We start from the raw sequence: 14,960 nt of genomic DNA, 5'->3' as shown, positions 1-14,960 counted from the left end.
TGACAGATTGGGAATGACAAATAAATGTGATGGTGATTCGTAACCATATTTTGGTTTAGAGCAGAAGTTAGCAAAAGTACATTTTTAAACATGACATCATTTAAGTTGACATATATGCAAGATCCTAATAAAGTTGTGGTTGAGACATCTTTTTATTATTACATTTTTATTACATGTTCTCCAGACAGTAATTCCAACATTCACTTTGTATTTGTTCTTATTTCTTGTATTTGTATTGTATTTTTGTCATACGATGCCTTTATTGTTTCCTTTACCAGCATGGATGCGCTGATGCCTCCTGCAGACTCCCCAGCTATGGTGACTGATTGTGGGTCTCCTCCAAACATCGCAATATTCTCCTTGACCCATTTGAGTGCAGCTATTTGGTCCAGGAAACCCCAGTTACCCCGAGCGTGTTCATCTCCAGTGCTTTTAACAGAAATAACAAATGACAATTTCTGCTTGTGAAACTGGGATTCTTTCAGAAGCATTTGAGTGAGAAGAGCATTGGCACTGCAGGCCCTCCGGCAGTGTGTTGGCTGGAGAGACAGCTAAAAAGAAATACAAAACTTTCATATGCCTTAAAACAATACACAGAACACTTTTACAATGAAATAACTCCTGTTCTATGAAAAAACTACTCCCAGTGTGAAGTAAGCTGTGCCTTTTATGAGTTTATGTTACTCCTTTATAACTGACTTCCTACTGCCTTATGCTGCCTTATTACTGACTAACTACGACCTTACCGATGATGTCATTGGTAGGCAGGTTTCTGAACCATCCACAGCCCTCCTCTGAGACACAGACCAAGTAGGTAGAAATGGTAGCGTAATTAAATGGTGACGTGGTTGTTTAACCTTTATAGTTGTTATTGTACATAAGGCACTAAGGCAGTATGCTGCAAGTTCCAGTTCCTAAATTAGCCTATAGGCTTTGACTTTTACAGAGGCCAGTTTCGAATTGCGGCCACCTGTGGGAACTCTTTTAGAGCGGTTTTGAAGGAGAGTAGGGATTTGCACTCCTTTACAACTGTTGGTATACGGCGTTCCACATTTCTGTGGCATGGCAGGAGAACGAATTTAACCACTTGTTAGAGCCAAATCTGGGTTGGACGTGATTAGTGGAGCTCCATCTGGTGTTGTGATTGTGGACTTGGTTGACGTTTTTGAAGTCATTTGACAGGTAATGTTCTAATCTCTAATTTTGTACTTTTCTACACCAGTAAAAACGAGAACATATTACACATATGTTAAAATATACACAACATACCTCAAGAATCCCAGAATTCCAAGGCGATATTGGATGAGAACCACCACCATGTTATGGTAAGCAGTCAATGGAGCACCATCATACTGAGATGCCGCACCCATGACCAAGCCCCCTCCATGGATCCACACCATGACCTTATCGACAACAGAGCACAGAGGTTCAGAGTTGACATACCAATGCACACATCTTATTGATTTGACAAATCTAAACTGAGAGGACAAGACCAGACAAGATTATTGCAGTGTACAGAATACATCTACATCTTCTAGAGTCATAGATTTATGTATAATGAAAGAAATAGTCAGCTACATTTGTATACGGTATATGTGAAATAAGTGTAGTGAGTGATTATATATAAAATGTATATGAGTGCGAAAACATACAGGTAGCTTGTCTCCTGTTGTTGCCTCTGCTGGACTGTATATGTTCAGATACAGGCAGTCTTCTGAAACCTCTGGCGGGGTGTATTCAATGGACATGATCTGAGAGACCTGCACAGCAGTAGCTGGATCCTGGATACACCTAGGAGACGAGAAATGCCATGAAATACACAAAAATGAGATGAGTCATAAAGGGAGGTTAGCTATGGTCTTGTCAGTTTATACTTTTGTCTTTTGAGGAAACAGTGGTCAAACAGTCTCACATGGGGGGCTGTCGTGTGCCATCCCTCTCCCCCTCCCAAGGCTCTTCGGCCACAGGGTCTGCAAAGCGGAGAGGCCCCACAGGGGGGCGGGCAAAGGGTATTCCCAGGTACTGTTTCACTCTCCTCTCAGTTCCTTTCACTGTAGAATATTCTCCTCGAACTCTGCCATTCTTCAGAGACACCACAGGGCTGTCTGTCTCTGCTGGAAAAAAAGAGTTACAAAGCGTCATTCACACTGGGGCACTATAACTATAACGATAACTATAACTATATCGTTCACCATTGTATTTTTTTTATAGCTGGTGTGAACTCTGCCATCCACTTGACTATTTTTTATTTAAAATTTTAAACCTATTCTTTTATAGTTATAGTTATAGTTATGGTGCTCAGTGTGAATGGCCCTTTAGTCTTTTTTCTTTTAGAAACAAATGGTCATCAAACGATCAATGACATGTACAGTACATCATTTAATAATACAAATAAAATAATTAATTACAAATAGATTTTTATTCTTGTCTTTTAAGATGACAATAGTGTGATAGATATACTTTATTTTATATTTTTTTAGGACTTTTACTCCCTATGGTAATATTTACAATAAATATTTACAGTATTATATGCTTATGTATTATATGTACTGTATAGTCACACCTAGACTGCATCAGTATAATATGTGTCTATCTGGACAAACCAACGGATCTGCGAGCAGACATGAATTAAATCTGTGCCTGATTGGATTTCACTCAACATAAAAAAAACATTATATTATTTATTATCTAGAAATGTGCTGAAGCTCAAAATCATTATTTTATGATGCAATTATTGTTTCCTATGAAATGAGAATGTCATGAGTTAGTACATGCAGCACAAATTGTGTGACTGGCTGCTTCTGTCTATATACTAAAATACTTAGGCTTTTGTGTGAAGTGTAGAGCAGAAATCATCATTACCCGCTGAGAAAACAATTGTCCCTTTCAGCTGTGGCTGCAAAGCTTCCAAAAGCATATGAGGTGATGTTATTTCTTACCTGGTGCTCCCAAGGCTAGTGTGGTCAAAGAAGTAACCAGGTAAACAATGATATGTGCCGTTCTCATCCTGACTGCTGTTCCAGGGAAGATAAAGAGAAATACAGTGTACATCAGGAGAAATGCCTCGTTTTCCCCATTATGTCCCCCAAGCACCTCCCCTTCAACAGCACACACACACAAACACGCAAGCAAGCAGGCAGGCAGGCACGGAGGCACGCACATGCACACACACACAAGCACATACACAAACAAGCTCATATACTGTATGTCACCATTACAACTCAGCAAAACCACTATAATCTCCATTGACTTAACCTCCAAATCTCCAATGCACCACAACTAGAACTCTGACCTCAGTGACAAAATATTACAAAATCGTGCTCTTTGACCAACACAACCCACACTAACAAACAAAGTTTTCATAAAATACAAAGAACACGCAATGTAGTCTTTCTGAGAAATAATAACTGTGCTCGATTACACTGTGTGTGTTTGTTTGTGTGTGTGAGAGAGAGACTTTGTGCACAAAGTACACACACACACACACACACACACACACACACACACACACACACACACACACACACACACACACACACACACACACACACACACACACACACACACACACACACACACACACACACACACACACACACACACACAGTTACTGACTGAGGAAATAGTTTATTGATCAGACCCTGCACTAAAGCTCATTAATATGTATATAGCCTACAGTAGATTGTATACATGTACATTTAACGGCACTGACAGGGCTGTGGGCCTGAAAAAAAGAAGAAAAATGTCTTATTGGAACCATATGGTTGTCAAAGAATGAATCAATGATAAGTAAGCACATCATTTAATAAACACAAAATAGTTATGGTTGCCTTTCTGATGGCTAGTGGAATAGCTATATAAGGAGTTTTAGTCCCTATGGTTGTCTTTCCAATAAATGTTTACCTACAGTACTACTACATGCTAGTAGCATCAAAGGTGTGACTATACAGTAGCATGATGCTACTGTCACTGTGCATCAGTATCGGTTTGGACAAACCAACTGATCTGCGAGCAGACATGAATTATATTTGTCGCTGATTGGGCTTCACTCAACAGCAACAAAAATCAGTCAGTATACAGTATTCCCTAGCAACATGCAGCAGCCTAATAAAGCTAAATTAAGTTTCCTTAAAATGAGAATGTCATGTGTTACAGTACATGCAGAACAAATCCTGTGATTATAAGGCTGCATACTTAGACTACTCAAATGCTTTTTCATTTTCATTTTTTTGTGAACAGTGAAGCAGGGCATGAAATTAACCATTTTTATAGTCTTTGGTATGATCCGGCCAGGGGATTGAACACAGACCCCCAATCTCAGAGCAGACACTCTAACCACGAGGCCACTGGGCTGGTACGGTAAGTGTAGTTAGGCAACGTCACACTCACAAAAGTGGAAGGCACATGATGAGTGCATTATAACATAACATGTTATAACGCCGGCCGGTTCTAGAAGACACACACACCCGCACCCGCACACGCACGTTATGGGGGAACGAATTCCACTCAGGTTGAAGAAATAAGAACGTTTGTTAGAGGATCATCACAGCAGGGCCTAACAGCCTGGCGTGCTCTTCACCCTAGTTTAGAGAACTATTCTTGCAGCTGTTCACACAGGCCTGGCGGGGATTATGCATTAGCCAAGGGCCCTCAGGAAAGAAAAACGTGTGAGTTTATCAAAACAGTGGTCAACAGAGCCACATCTCGTTCTATGTTCTCAAAGCAATAATATGTATTGGCATATCATGCTACATACCACACACACACACACACACACACACACACACACACACACACACACACACACACACACACACACACACACACACACACACACACACACACACACACACACACACACACACACACACACACACACACACACACACACACACACACACACACACACACACACACACACACACACACACACACACACACACACACACGTTACTGTATATCCACCACAACTCAGGAAAAACTACTATAATCTCAATTGACTTAACCTCCAATGCACCACAACTAGAACTCTGACCACAGAGACAAAATTACAAAATCATGCACTTTGACCAACACAGCCCACACTAACAAACTAGTCAGTTGTCATGAAGTATACTGAAAACACAATGCACACACACACACACACACACACACACACACACACACACACACACACACACACACACACACACACACACACACACACACACACACACACACACACACACACACACACACACACACACACACACACACACACACACACACACACACACACAGTGGAGAATGTACTGACTGAGGAAATCATTTATAGATCAGACCATGCACAAAAGCTCTTAAATACTAAAGAAAGGAAGAAAGAAAGAAAGAAAGAAAGAAAGAAAGAAAGATGGTGGCGTCATGAGTAGATGAGATTTGTCATGTAATCACTTGTGCTGCCTGATGAGCATGAGCTCCCCTCTTTACTTTGACTCACTGCTCAGTCAAAGGTTCCCTGCAGTAATATTTCATATATATATCATATTTCATAGTCTTGTATTGTTGATTGATTGTCATTGACCGAAAAGTCCATTCGTCACAAACTTTAAATATGTCAAAGGTATTTACAGTACAGTCATTGATTGATGGACAGTTTGGCCTTATGCCAAGATCCTATGTCCAAAGTCACTAGAACAGATAAACATACAGTAGACCTCAGTTTGTGCGAGCGTGCCACAATTTTGTTTATAGTTCAGTGTAAGGCTCTGAACGGTTTCTGCCACTCTTATAAAACTCCATTCTTCAGGTAAAGAGTGAAGGCTTAAGGGAAAGGGATGTATCCATTAGTTAAATGTTTACTGCCGTATTACTGCCACTATATACTGTAGTAAGATGTGGCTTATTTGTGCTGCATGAAAGACAGGCACTTATTACTTGGTCCAATGTCAGTCACCATTCAGAAGCTGATAGGATATAGGTTACCCCAACCGTATAAATATACATGCATACATGTACAAAACTAGAAAAAGTGCTCCTCGGAGCACAGGTCTCCGCCAGGTCAGATAAGTTATTGTGGGCCAGCAATGTTCGGAATTCGCCAATCAGGATGGAATATGAAACATCAAACAGATCACATGACTATAGAGATCATACCGATCTGCTAAAATCAGAAGGAGTAATATCCAAAAATATGCTTTATATAAGTCGGCCTCCTGGTGGCGCTATAAAAGGCAGATGTGAAAAATGCAGGGCAAAGGTTTTTCCTTGGCCTCTAAGGAGTGTGCATACAAAGTTTATATACATATATATATATATATATATAATATACATATAGTGGGGGGAGCTTCAAACCGATTGCAGGGCCCTAAACAAATGTTAACTTTGTTTAGTTTGTAGAGTCGGCCCTTGTGTGTAAGATAAACTTGCCTCCAAAAGTGGGCTACATCGCTGCAGTCCTCCATACATGTGCATGACACCAAGCCCTTTGTTTGACCTTGTTTACAGAATATATTATGTATGTTGAACTTGTGTGTAGTAATAGTTGTGTTCCAGGGAACGCCATAAGCTTTCATTGCTGATCATACTGAAGATACTGAAACAAGTAAAATACAAAAGCATGATTGAAACTGGGATCATGGAACGAGAGAATCCTCATATACTGTAGTTGCTGCTGAACTACATACAACTTTATATTAGTGCCCTGAGCCAGACGAGGCTCCTGGATGAGAGATCCCTAAAGGAAGATGGAATGGGATATACCTTTTTCTGGAAGGGCTTCCACCCTTGTGGATATCTGCAGGCTGTGGCAGTCAAAAACACATTCCTACCAAACCTGACTGAAACACCTTTCTGCATCAGAAGCAAGAAGCGCTTTGCTTTGCCACCCTTTTCAGTTATGCACCAACTATGCCATGTGTGAATGAGGCCACGGATGGTTTCTATCAGTAGTTGGATGTGAATAGGGGCATGTGCTCTCTGCAGTAGATGGCACTTGCACGCAGTAGGGTGGGCCCCTAGTGGCCACAAGCTGGGTCAATAATGGACTGTTTATGCAAAGTGGACAAATTGTGAGCAAATTGAAAGGGGGATAGTAGCCTGTTCAGACCCATGAGTGATATTTTGTCAAGTGTGGAGGAAATTGGACAACTGTGGGAACGCTCACACACAATATTCACAGCTTTCCAATGATATTTGTGAGATGAGATGAGCTTAATTAGTTGAGTTGAGGCAGGTTCCATATAGCCTTGTTTTTTGTGTTGTTTTGTTAGTTAGGTAGTTGTCTTGTACATTGGAAATTGAATGAATGTATTTCGTCCTGAGAATTTGGTTACTTTACAGTCCTGTTGGACATAAGCCACCTCTTTTCTTTCCACTCCACTAGAGTGGAAAGAAACAGCTGGACAGCTGGCTGTCAGTTGGAGTGACTCCAGTTGTTATGGAACCAACATTATCAGCACTAGAAGACCTTGGTGCAGGTGTCACTCTCTAGATTTATGAACTTTTGTCTTAGGTGTGGCGCTAGAAAGCCCTAAAGTCACCAACATTACTAAGGTTCCCCTACAACCTGCCTATTAGATTATTAGATATCATGCTTGCAAAGTTGCCATATTGACATGAGGATGACTAAAGAGGAAAGGCCATGGGGGTCACTCAAATGGTTAGGGTTAATCGTCTAGGGAGCATGAATGCGTTCAGCAAGTTTCATGGCAATCCGCCACTTCGCTTTTGAGATATCTGGTGTGCAATTGATAGTTTTGGTCTAAGGGTGGTGTCGGAAGAAAGGCTATTGGGTCACCAAAATCAACTTATTCATGTGACCCAGAAGATGGGGCGCATAAAGGTGCACAGAAACTTCCATGGCAATCCAGCCAGTAGTTTTTGAGATACTTTATCTTGTTTGGGACCAAAGTGTTGGTCGGACAGACGGATAGAAAGAGACAAAAAACAAAGCAATTAAAAGGGCCCCCAAAGGACAAAAAATTCAAAGAATTTAATTGAAGTGACCCAGTTCAAAGAAATGTAATCAGTTCTTTGCAGGGGGTTGCTTCATTAAATTTTGTCAAGCGAGCATGGCTTCACAAAATCTATGAGAAAGAGACTGAAAGACATGGATCTCCAAAGATGTGAAACCTCTCTACACCAGTGTTTCCCAAACATAGGGCCGTGACCCATTTTGTCTCGTGGACCCGTTTTTATGGGTCACAACTAGATATCCCTTATTTTTAACATTTCAAAGAAAAGATAATAAAATGCACTTTTTTGTAAACTTTTTCAAAGATTTTCTGAAATAAAAAAGAAAGACATTTTCAAAAATAGTACAAAATAGCAGATCTATTGCGATGTGACGAATTGTGAGCTTGTAGATCGGCTATTTTGGGGTCTTGAGCAAAAAAAGGTTGGGATCCCCTGCTCTACGCTAAAGCCAACTCTGCACTCCAGCTTGTGCTCTGCCACTGCTACTGTTAGCTCTTCAGTACCTCCCCCCTGTGAGCACCTGGACATCACTCCATCACTCTTATCCATTCTGCCACCTCAATGACAGTATGACCTTGACACTGCAGTCAGAACTGCAGAGTCACTCCTTATCTTCCTTTGTAAGCTGAAGTACTGTACCTCAAGTTCTCGTCTCCCCCAGAGTCAGATCCTCTTGCTCACATCTTCCCTCTCCGACCTCGCCACTCACACTAATATGCCCATGTCCTGATTTTAATGAAAAAGGAAGAAGAAAAACCTGGAGCTCTTGTTCTTTTCTCTCTTCTATTTTAATGCTTGTCCTGTATGACTCTTGTATTAGGCCTATCATTGCATTATCCCTCTTGGATTCAGCCTACAGAAATATTGCACTACAGTGCACTGTGATTATAATGCCTGCCATGTACTTATATGGTCAAGTGCATTTTTGTTCGATCTTGGAATTAAAGCTTTGGTGGCACTCAGGATAAGAGCATTAGCCAAATGTCTAAAATGTGAAATGCAACATTGCAGTTGCACAACGGATTGCATTGCATGCGTTTTGTTGCTGTGCGTTACAACAAAAGTGCAAAACACACAGCACATGAACGATTTTGTGAGCTGAAGAGTTGGCCACTAGATGGCACCAGTGAATTTGACTGGTGAGAAACCAGCAGCACCTAACAGTGCATGTTCATAGCCGGGGGACCAAGCTTGTGACCATTGGTTAGGCCATTGGTTCTCAACCTGTGGGTTGGGACTCGGGACCCCCAGGCCAGGGGGTCCCTACAGGCCCACAGGTTGAAAACCACTGGCTACTGGTTTATATCGCTGGAGTAGGCTAGTAGGCTAGAGCTATAGCCTAAGGAAACTTGAGGGAAATTAATGTCAATATAAATTCTTTAGATGCCTATATCAAAATGAAACGTTAAAGTTAGGTTAGTTAAGTTAGTTAAGTTAACTAGGCCAACCAATTTCTGAAACAGATTTGTTCTTAAATAGTGATAGGCCTATGTATAAAGATATCAGCTGAGTGCAAATCAGGATAGAAATCAATAGTTTCCAAGACACGATTTTACTTCCCCTGCTATATTATACACACTTCTTCAAGTGAAACAAGCTAGTTTAAAATAATTACAATAAAGTTACAATAATAATTGAAATAATTGTAAATTCTAGAGCAGCAAACACACTTAAAGGAATAGCTCACCCCAAAAAAATATTTATTTTCTATCAATTACTCATCCCATGAAGCCTTGAATTCATGGAGATTTTTTTTAGTTTTTGTCGCATTTGTCTCCGGTAGGAGATTCAATTGAAAATTCTCCATGAATTCAAGGCTTGTATTTTCGTAATTGTGTATGTGAAGTGATAGCAAATAAGTCAGTTTTTGGGTGAACTACTCCTTTAATACATAAACTGCAGGACATGACATTGTAACAATAGCCTATCTCAAAACTTCAATTATCAAGAACGAGAGATGTGGATTTAAACAAGTCAATCTTAGTCATTTATAAACACATTCAGAATAATCCATATTCATTGCCTCACATAGTAATGCATACAAACCAATAGGAAACGTGTGCGTTTGCTTACGTTAGACGTAAGGGGCGTTGCAGAGGCGTGTCGGTTCCTCTGTAGCGCCACAGTTAGTTCACTACGTCCGAGCTCCATTGAAACTGCCTACCCACTGTGTGTGTACAGGGGGCGGACCGGGAAAGAGAAAACTTCACAGAAATCCAACAGCATTCCCCTGACCCCCGCATCGCCAACGTTTCATGTTATTGTTGTTGAGGAGGACGCGTTTTATTGTGACAGCTGACACAACGCTCCCGTCCTGTCAGAGGAGCGACAGTACGGCGCACCCAGCCACCACAGAGCGGCGTGGAAGGAAAGGAGAAGGAGACACACATCTGGGAAAAAGGAGGTCACAGAGTAAAAGTAACTCAACTTAGCCACAGGTAGCTGTCGTGTCAAAGATATCAAAGTGCAGGCGGGTCATGCGGATATTATCTCCGGGTGGAGATCGAACCGCCGCGTTGCAGTAGGTTTAGTAGTCAGTCCTTCGTGGGAAGAAGATCTCCGTAGATCCAGCGGGGCCAGCGGAACAGAAGGGAAACCATGTCCCGAAGAAAGCAGAGCAAACCCCGGCAGATCAAGCGTAAGAATAACTTAAGTTTATGATGGATACACTCCAAAGCCTCGTTTATACTTAGTTTCGTGTCTGTGTCGGGCTCAGTAAATAGCAGATCTACAGGCTCACAACGCGTCACGTTCTTGAAGCCTTGTGAGCTTGTAGATCTGCTGTTTACTGCACGCAACACCAGCGTGCAACCAAGTATAAATCAGGCTTTACTGTTATGATAAATGTGCGTGACTAATTGACTAGTTTGTTGTGCTTTGTGCGCGAAAGGCGCCGCAGTTTATCTTGGACTCGTAAGACTGTGTTCCCTATCCTATGATAAAGTTAAAAACCAATTTAGATTCTCTCTAAACACTTGTATGTGATCTTGTTATAATGATAGCCTACACGAAAACCTAGGTTATAGCCCCACAAGGTAGGCTGCTTATGTCTTGATGTAAAATCTAGAGATCTAGAGATCTAGAAACGATTTTTTTTTTTTTTGTAAAAGTAAAAATGTTGCTTCATTTTTTAGATTCAGTATTTTCTTAGAAATATTGAACGTGGAAGAAAAAAAGTGATGAAAGAGAGGGGTTCACTTTAGCAACGTTCAAGTTCATAATTTTGACTGCGGTTGAATGAACTTAGAAAATAAATAAGTTTTAATTTATGACAGCTTTTTTTGTGGCCATAGGAGTGCAGTGAGCAGATCTAAATTCTGACCGTATGGTTTCTTGTTTAGTTCTGTTGTGGAAACGTCATTGTTCACAGAAAAAAAAGCAGCGATGTGAACATAGATAAAACAGCGATCCGATCTCAGCCGAGATAAGGATTAAAATTGGATCTTTTTATTTGTTTTCTGTCTGAGGCAGGCAGCAGTGGCACCGAGGCTGGCGTTGCATTTTCCCCAGGCTTTTCTGTTCTCTTTCCAGAGATGGGGCGTCAGATAGCACCGCCTGGCTGATCTCGCCTGCTGATAGCAGCTTACAATTGGATCTTTTTTTCATCTATCCTTTTAACTCAATAATGCATCGTAGGGCGTCCGTTTGAAAGGCTTTTCTCTTGGTCTGGCGCTTGGCTGGTCTTCATGCCTGACGAGTTCTTCCTGTTTATAAAATGTGTGAAGGTTTTATCAGCAAGTGATCTTTGGGTTGATAAAAAATATTAATAATACTTTAACCAATCCCCACCTCTTGCTCTCTGTGAAACTATAGGCACAACAACATTGCTTATTGAACAGGGGTCTTCAACGTTTTTCAGGCCAAGGACCCCATAGCGGAGAGAGAGATGAAGCAGGGACCCCCACTACATAGTGTATAAAATTGTGCATATTAAACTTTTTCATATATTTCATAGATAGTTGGATTCATGTTAATGTGTATTTTCAGAGAGTTAACCTTTTAAACCCTCAAAATTTAGTCAACTTGACCGTTGGCTCTGTACTTGGTCTGCTCTTTTTCCCTCTACACCTACTCTCAGAAAATAGCTCACACGCAAGGCGTTGTGAGCTTGTAGATCTGCCATTTTCGGCTAATGTTCCCCACCACACAAAGATTTGGCGGACCCCCTGTAGTAACTCTGAGGACCCCTTAGGGGTCCCGGACCCCCTGTTGAAGACCCCTGGCTTAGAAGTTGTCTTGTCCTGGTGCCAGGCACTGTTTCAGTTCTTCATCCGGGATAGATGCCTCTCTGTGATAAACACAGCAGCAATATCTTGGAGGTCGAGTTGAAAAGCTTTCTCAAAATATGAACCATATAGTGCAACGATGCTTGCAGAATGAAAGAAAAACGGATAAGTTCATTAAGGCGTGTGCTGTGCGTAAAAGTGCGCTTGAGACTGGTTCCAAGAAAAGGCGCACTGCACTCTGAATTCACCTTGCCAGTAACTAGTGAGCTATTGGGCTGTTCAGTGAGGTGGTCTTATTATGCACGCTCCGATTATGAATTTCCTGATGTAAATAAGGTAGTTAGTCATGGGTCATGTACTGAACCGTCCTACACAACTTCTACGCAGGATTTACCACAAATTAAAGTTTAACATCCTATGCTGCTGTTGTATTGTTGTACTGAATGGAGCCCATAAAGTCTTTCACTTCCCCTTTTTATACATCTGTTTCCATAAAGAGATCTATCAGTTCTGAACTCCCAGCAAGAACCTAAACCCAGCAGTAGATGAATTCCAGACCCCTGGACTGATAAACCTTGACATACACCATAAGCTAGGGGTGTGTGTGTGTGTGTGTGTGTGTGTGTGTGTGTGTGTGTGTGTGTGTGTGTGTGTGTGTGTGTGTGTGTGTGTGTGTGTGTGTGTGTGTGTGTGTGTGTGTGTGTGTGTGTGTGTGTGTGTGTGTGTGTGTGTTGATGTCAGTCTCTCTCTCAGGGGTGTCATGGTCTTCTTTATCAGTGCTTCTAGTCCACTATGCTTTTCTATGTGGGTAGCCCCTTGCCATGGTTGAGGCCAGTCAGTCTCCCAGCCTCATGATTCTCTTGTGCCTTGGCAGACATTTTGATAGCAGAGAGTGAAGAGTGATAAGGACTTTGAATAGGTGGTGGTGGGGGGCTACATTGCTAATGTTGTTTTGGTAATAGCTCTGTTGAAGACCCAAATACTTAAAGGGATATTTCTCTTTCAAAAATACTTTGGGTCATTTTATCGTCTACTCAGGCTTTTGTGAGCCCCCCAGACAGTTTTTAAGTTGCTTGATTCAGTATTTAGATATTTGATATTCATTTTATCAGACACTCCCCCTTCCTATACAAACCCATTATAACTTCAAACTCTCATTTTTAACATGATAGATTCATCAAAAACACCCATCCTTGGTTCTGGTGACTCACCCTGCTCTCCTAATACGTGAGGGGGCCGTGTTTTTTCGATAACTTTTTTCATTTTTTTAAAACATTTTTTTATTGTATTAAATTCTTTTCATTTTCAGGAAAAAATATTAAAAATAAATGAAAAAAGTTATCAAAAAAACACGGCCCCCTCGCGTATTAGGAAGGCAGGGTGAGTAACCAGAACCAAGGACGGGTGTTTTTGATGAATCTAACATGCTAAAATTGGAGTTTGAAGTTATAATGGGTTTGTATAAAGAAGGGGGCGTGTCTGATAAAATGAATATCAAATATCTAAATACTGAATCAAGCAACTTAAGAACGGTCGGAGTAGACGATAAAATGACCTAAAGTTTTTTTGAAAGTGAAATATCCCTTTAAGAGTGCTGGATATTCCTTTGGTGTGACATCGATAATATTAACACTGTTATGTTATAACCTGGTTGGTGTGGAGTTGTATTACCGATACAAGACAAGACAACCCTGATCTGTAGCACAGTGGTACACTAACAATGTAGTCGTAACATCTTTTTCCCCCCATTTTAGCCAGCAGTGGATTTGGCCAGGCTTTTTGGAGGCCCAAAGAGAGGAGAAGGGACTGTGTAGCAGATAGATATTTGTCTGTGTCTCTTTGTGCGTCATCCTCCCCCAACGGTTGGAGATCTCTCAGCCTGATAAGGCTCCTCTCCTTGATGGGGAGATAAGAGGCAAGCAGGCAGGCGGCCCAGTGGGGCTGGATCCCTGGGCTTATATTTTGGCGGTTGAGATGGGAGACGGGATAAGCAGGGCAGCGATCGCTCCGCTGATATCTCGGAAAGAGAGAGAGAGAGAGAGAGCGAGAGCGAGATGGGATAAGAGATGAGTGTGGAGCATGCATTATAATTACATCTGGTTGCTGGTGACATGCCATAGTCTCATCTCTGTCATATTATCACTCCCATCCTTGTTGTTGTTTTTTGTTTAGAGCTGGCTGGGGGTGTATCCTTAGATAATTTCAAATGAAAAAAGAGTGGATGAGGAAGATAAGAGCAGAAAAGGGGGGATGGCAGGACTGATAAGGATGAGGAGAAAAGAGAGAGAGAGAGAGAGAGAGAGAGAGAGAGAGAGGGGGGGGGGGGAAAGGTCTGGAATACAGAATGTGTAGATGAATGTATTGTGGCTGTTTTTAAAAAGCAGTTGAACCAGCTCTCCTGCCTCACCCACCCCTCAGTAAGATGTTTGAGGTTGATAAGGAGGCCTGCTGATGGTAGATAGATAACAGCCTGCAAGATTCACACTGCTGATTGTGTGTGTGTGTGTGTGTGTGTGTGTGTGTGTGTGTGTGTGTGTGTGTGTGTGTGTGTGTGTGTGTGTGTGTGTGTGTGTGTGACGTGTGTGTGTGTGTGTGTGTGTGTGTGTGTGTGTGTGTGTGTGTGTGTGTGTGTGTGTGTGTGTGTGTGTGTGTGTGTGTGTGTGTGTGTGTGTGTACTGGATGTGCGTGCATGTGTTGCTGTGGTCCCTATGACATCACTGAGAGGGCTCAGAGGTCAGCATGAATAATGCGCTGCCTCCCACGGTTAAAGCAAACCATGAC

At 41.6% G+C, this 14,960-nt stretch overlaps 2 protein-coding genes across 3 annotated transcripts in view; one reads left to right on the top strand and one right to left on the bottom strand.

Annotated features, from left to right (window-relative positions):
- The window catches only part of ces3 (carboxylesterase 3), a 6,905-nt gene extending 3,862 nt beyond the window's left edge, over positions 1-3,043 (bottom strand). Inside the window, exons 1-5 of the mRNA XM_084060073.1 lie at positions 2,940-3,043; positions 1,913-2,114; positions 1,653-1,791; positions 1,270-1,403; positions 276-429 (exon numbers count right to left, since the gene is read on the bottom strand). Coding sequence (XP_083916199.1) covers positions 276-429; positions 1,270-1,403; positions 1,653-1,791; positions 1,913-2,114; positions 2,940-3,006 — 696 coding nt within the window. The 5' untranslated portion in view covers positions 3,007-3,043. The remainder of the gene's footprint in view (positions 1-275; positions 430-1,269; positions 1,404-1,652; positions 1,792-1,912; positions 2,115-2,939) is intronic.
- Positions 3,044-10,152: 7,109 nt separating this feature from the next.
- The window catches only part of zfpm1 (zinc finger protein, FOG family member 1), a 93,268-nt gene continuing 88,460 nt past the window's right edge, over positions 10,153-14,960 (top strand). For both annotated transcript variants that reach the window (XR_014601019.1, XM_084060328.1), the window contains exon 1: positions 10,153-10,591. Coding sequence is in view for 1 of the 2 variants with exons in the window: in XM_084060328.1 (XP_083916454.1) it covers positions 10,552-10,591 (40 nt within the window). In the remaining variant the exon portion in view is untranslated. The remainder of the gene's footprint in view (positions 10,592-14,960) is intronic.

Source organism: Gymnoscopelus microlampas (assembly GCF_963454915.1).
Source record: "Gymnoscopelus microlampas genome assembly, chromosome: 6".
NCBI lineage: Eukaryota > Metazoa > Chordata > Actinopteri > Myctophiformes > Myctophidae > Gymnoscopelus > Gymnoscopelus microlampas.
The sequence above is the reverse complement of the archived record's forward strand: the minus strand, read 5'-3'. Positions and strand labels throughout refer to the sequence as shown.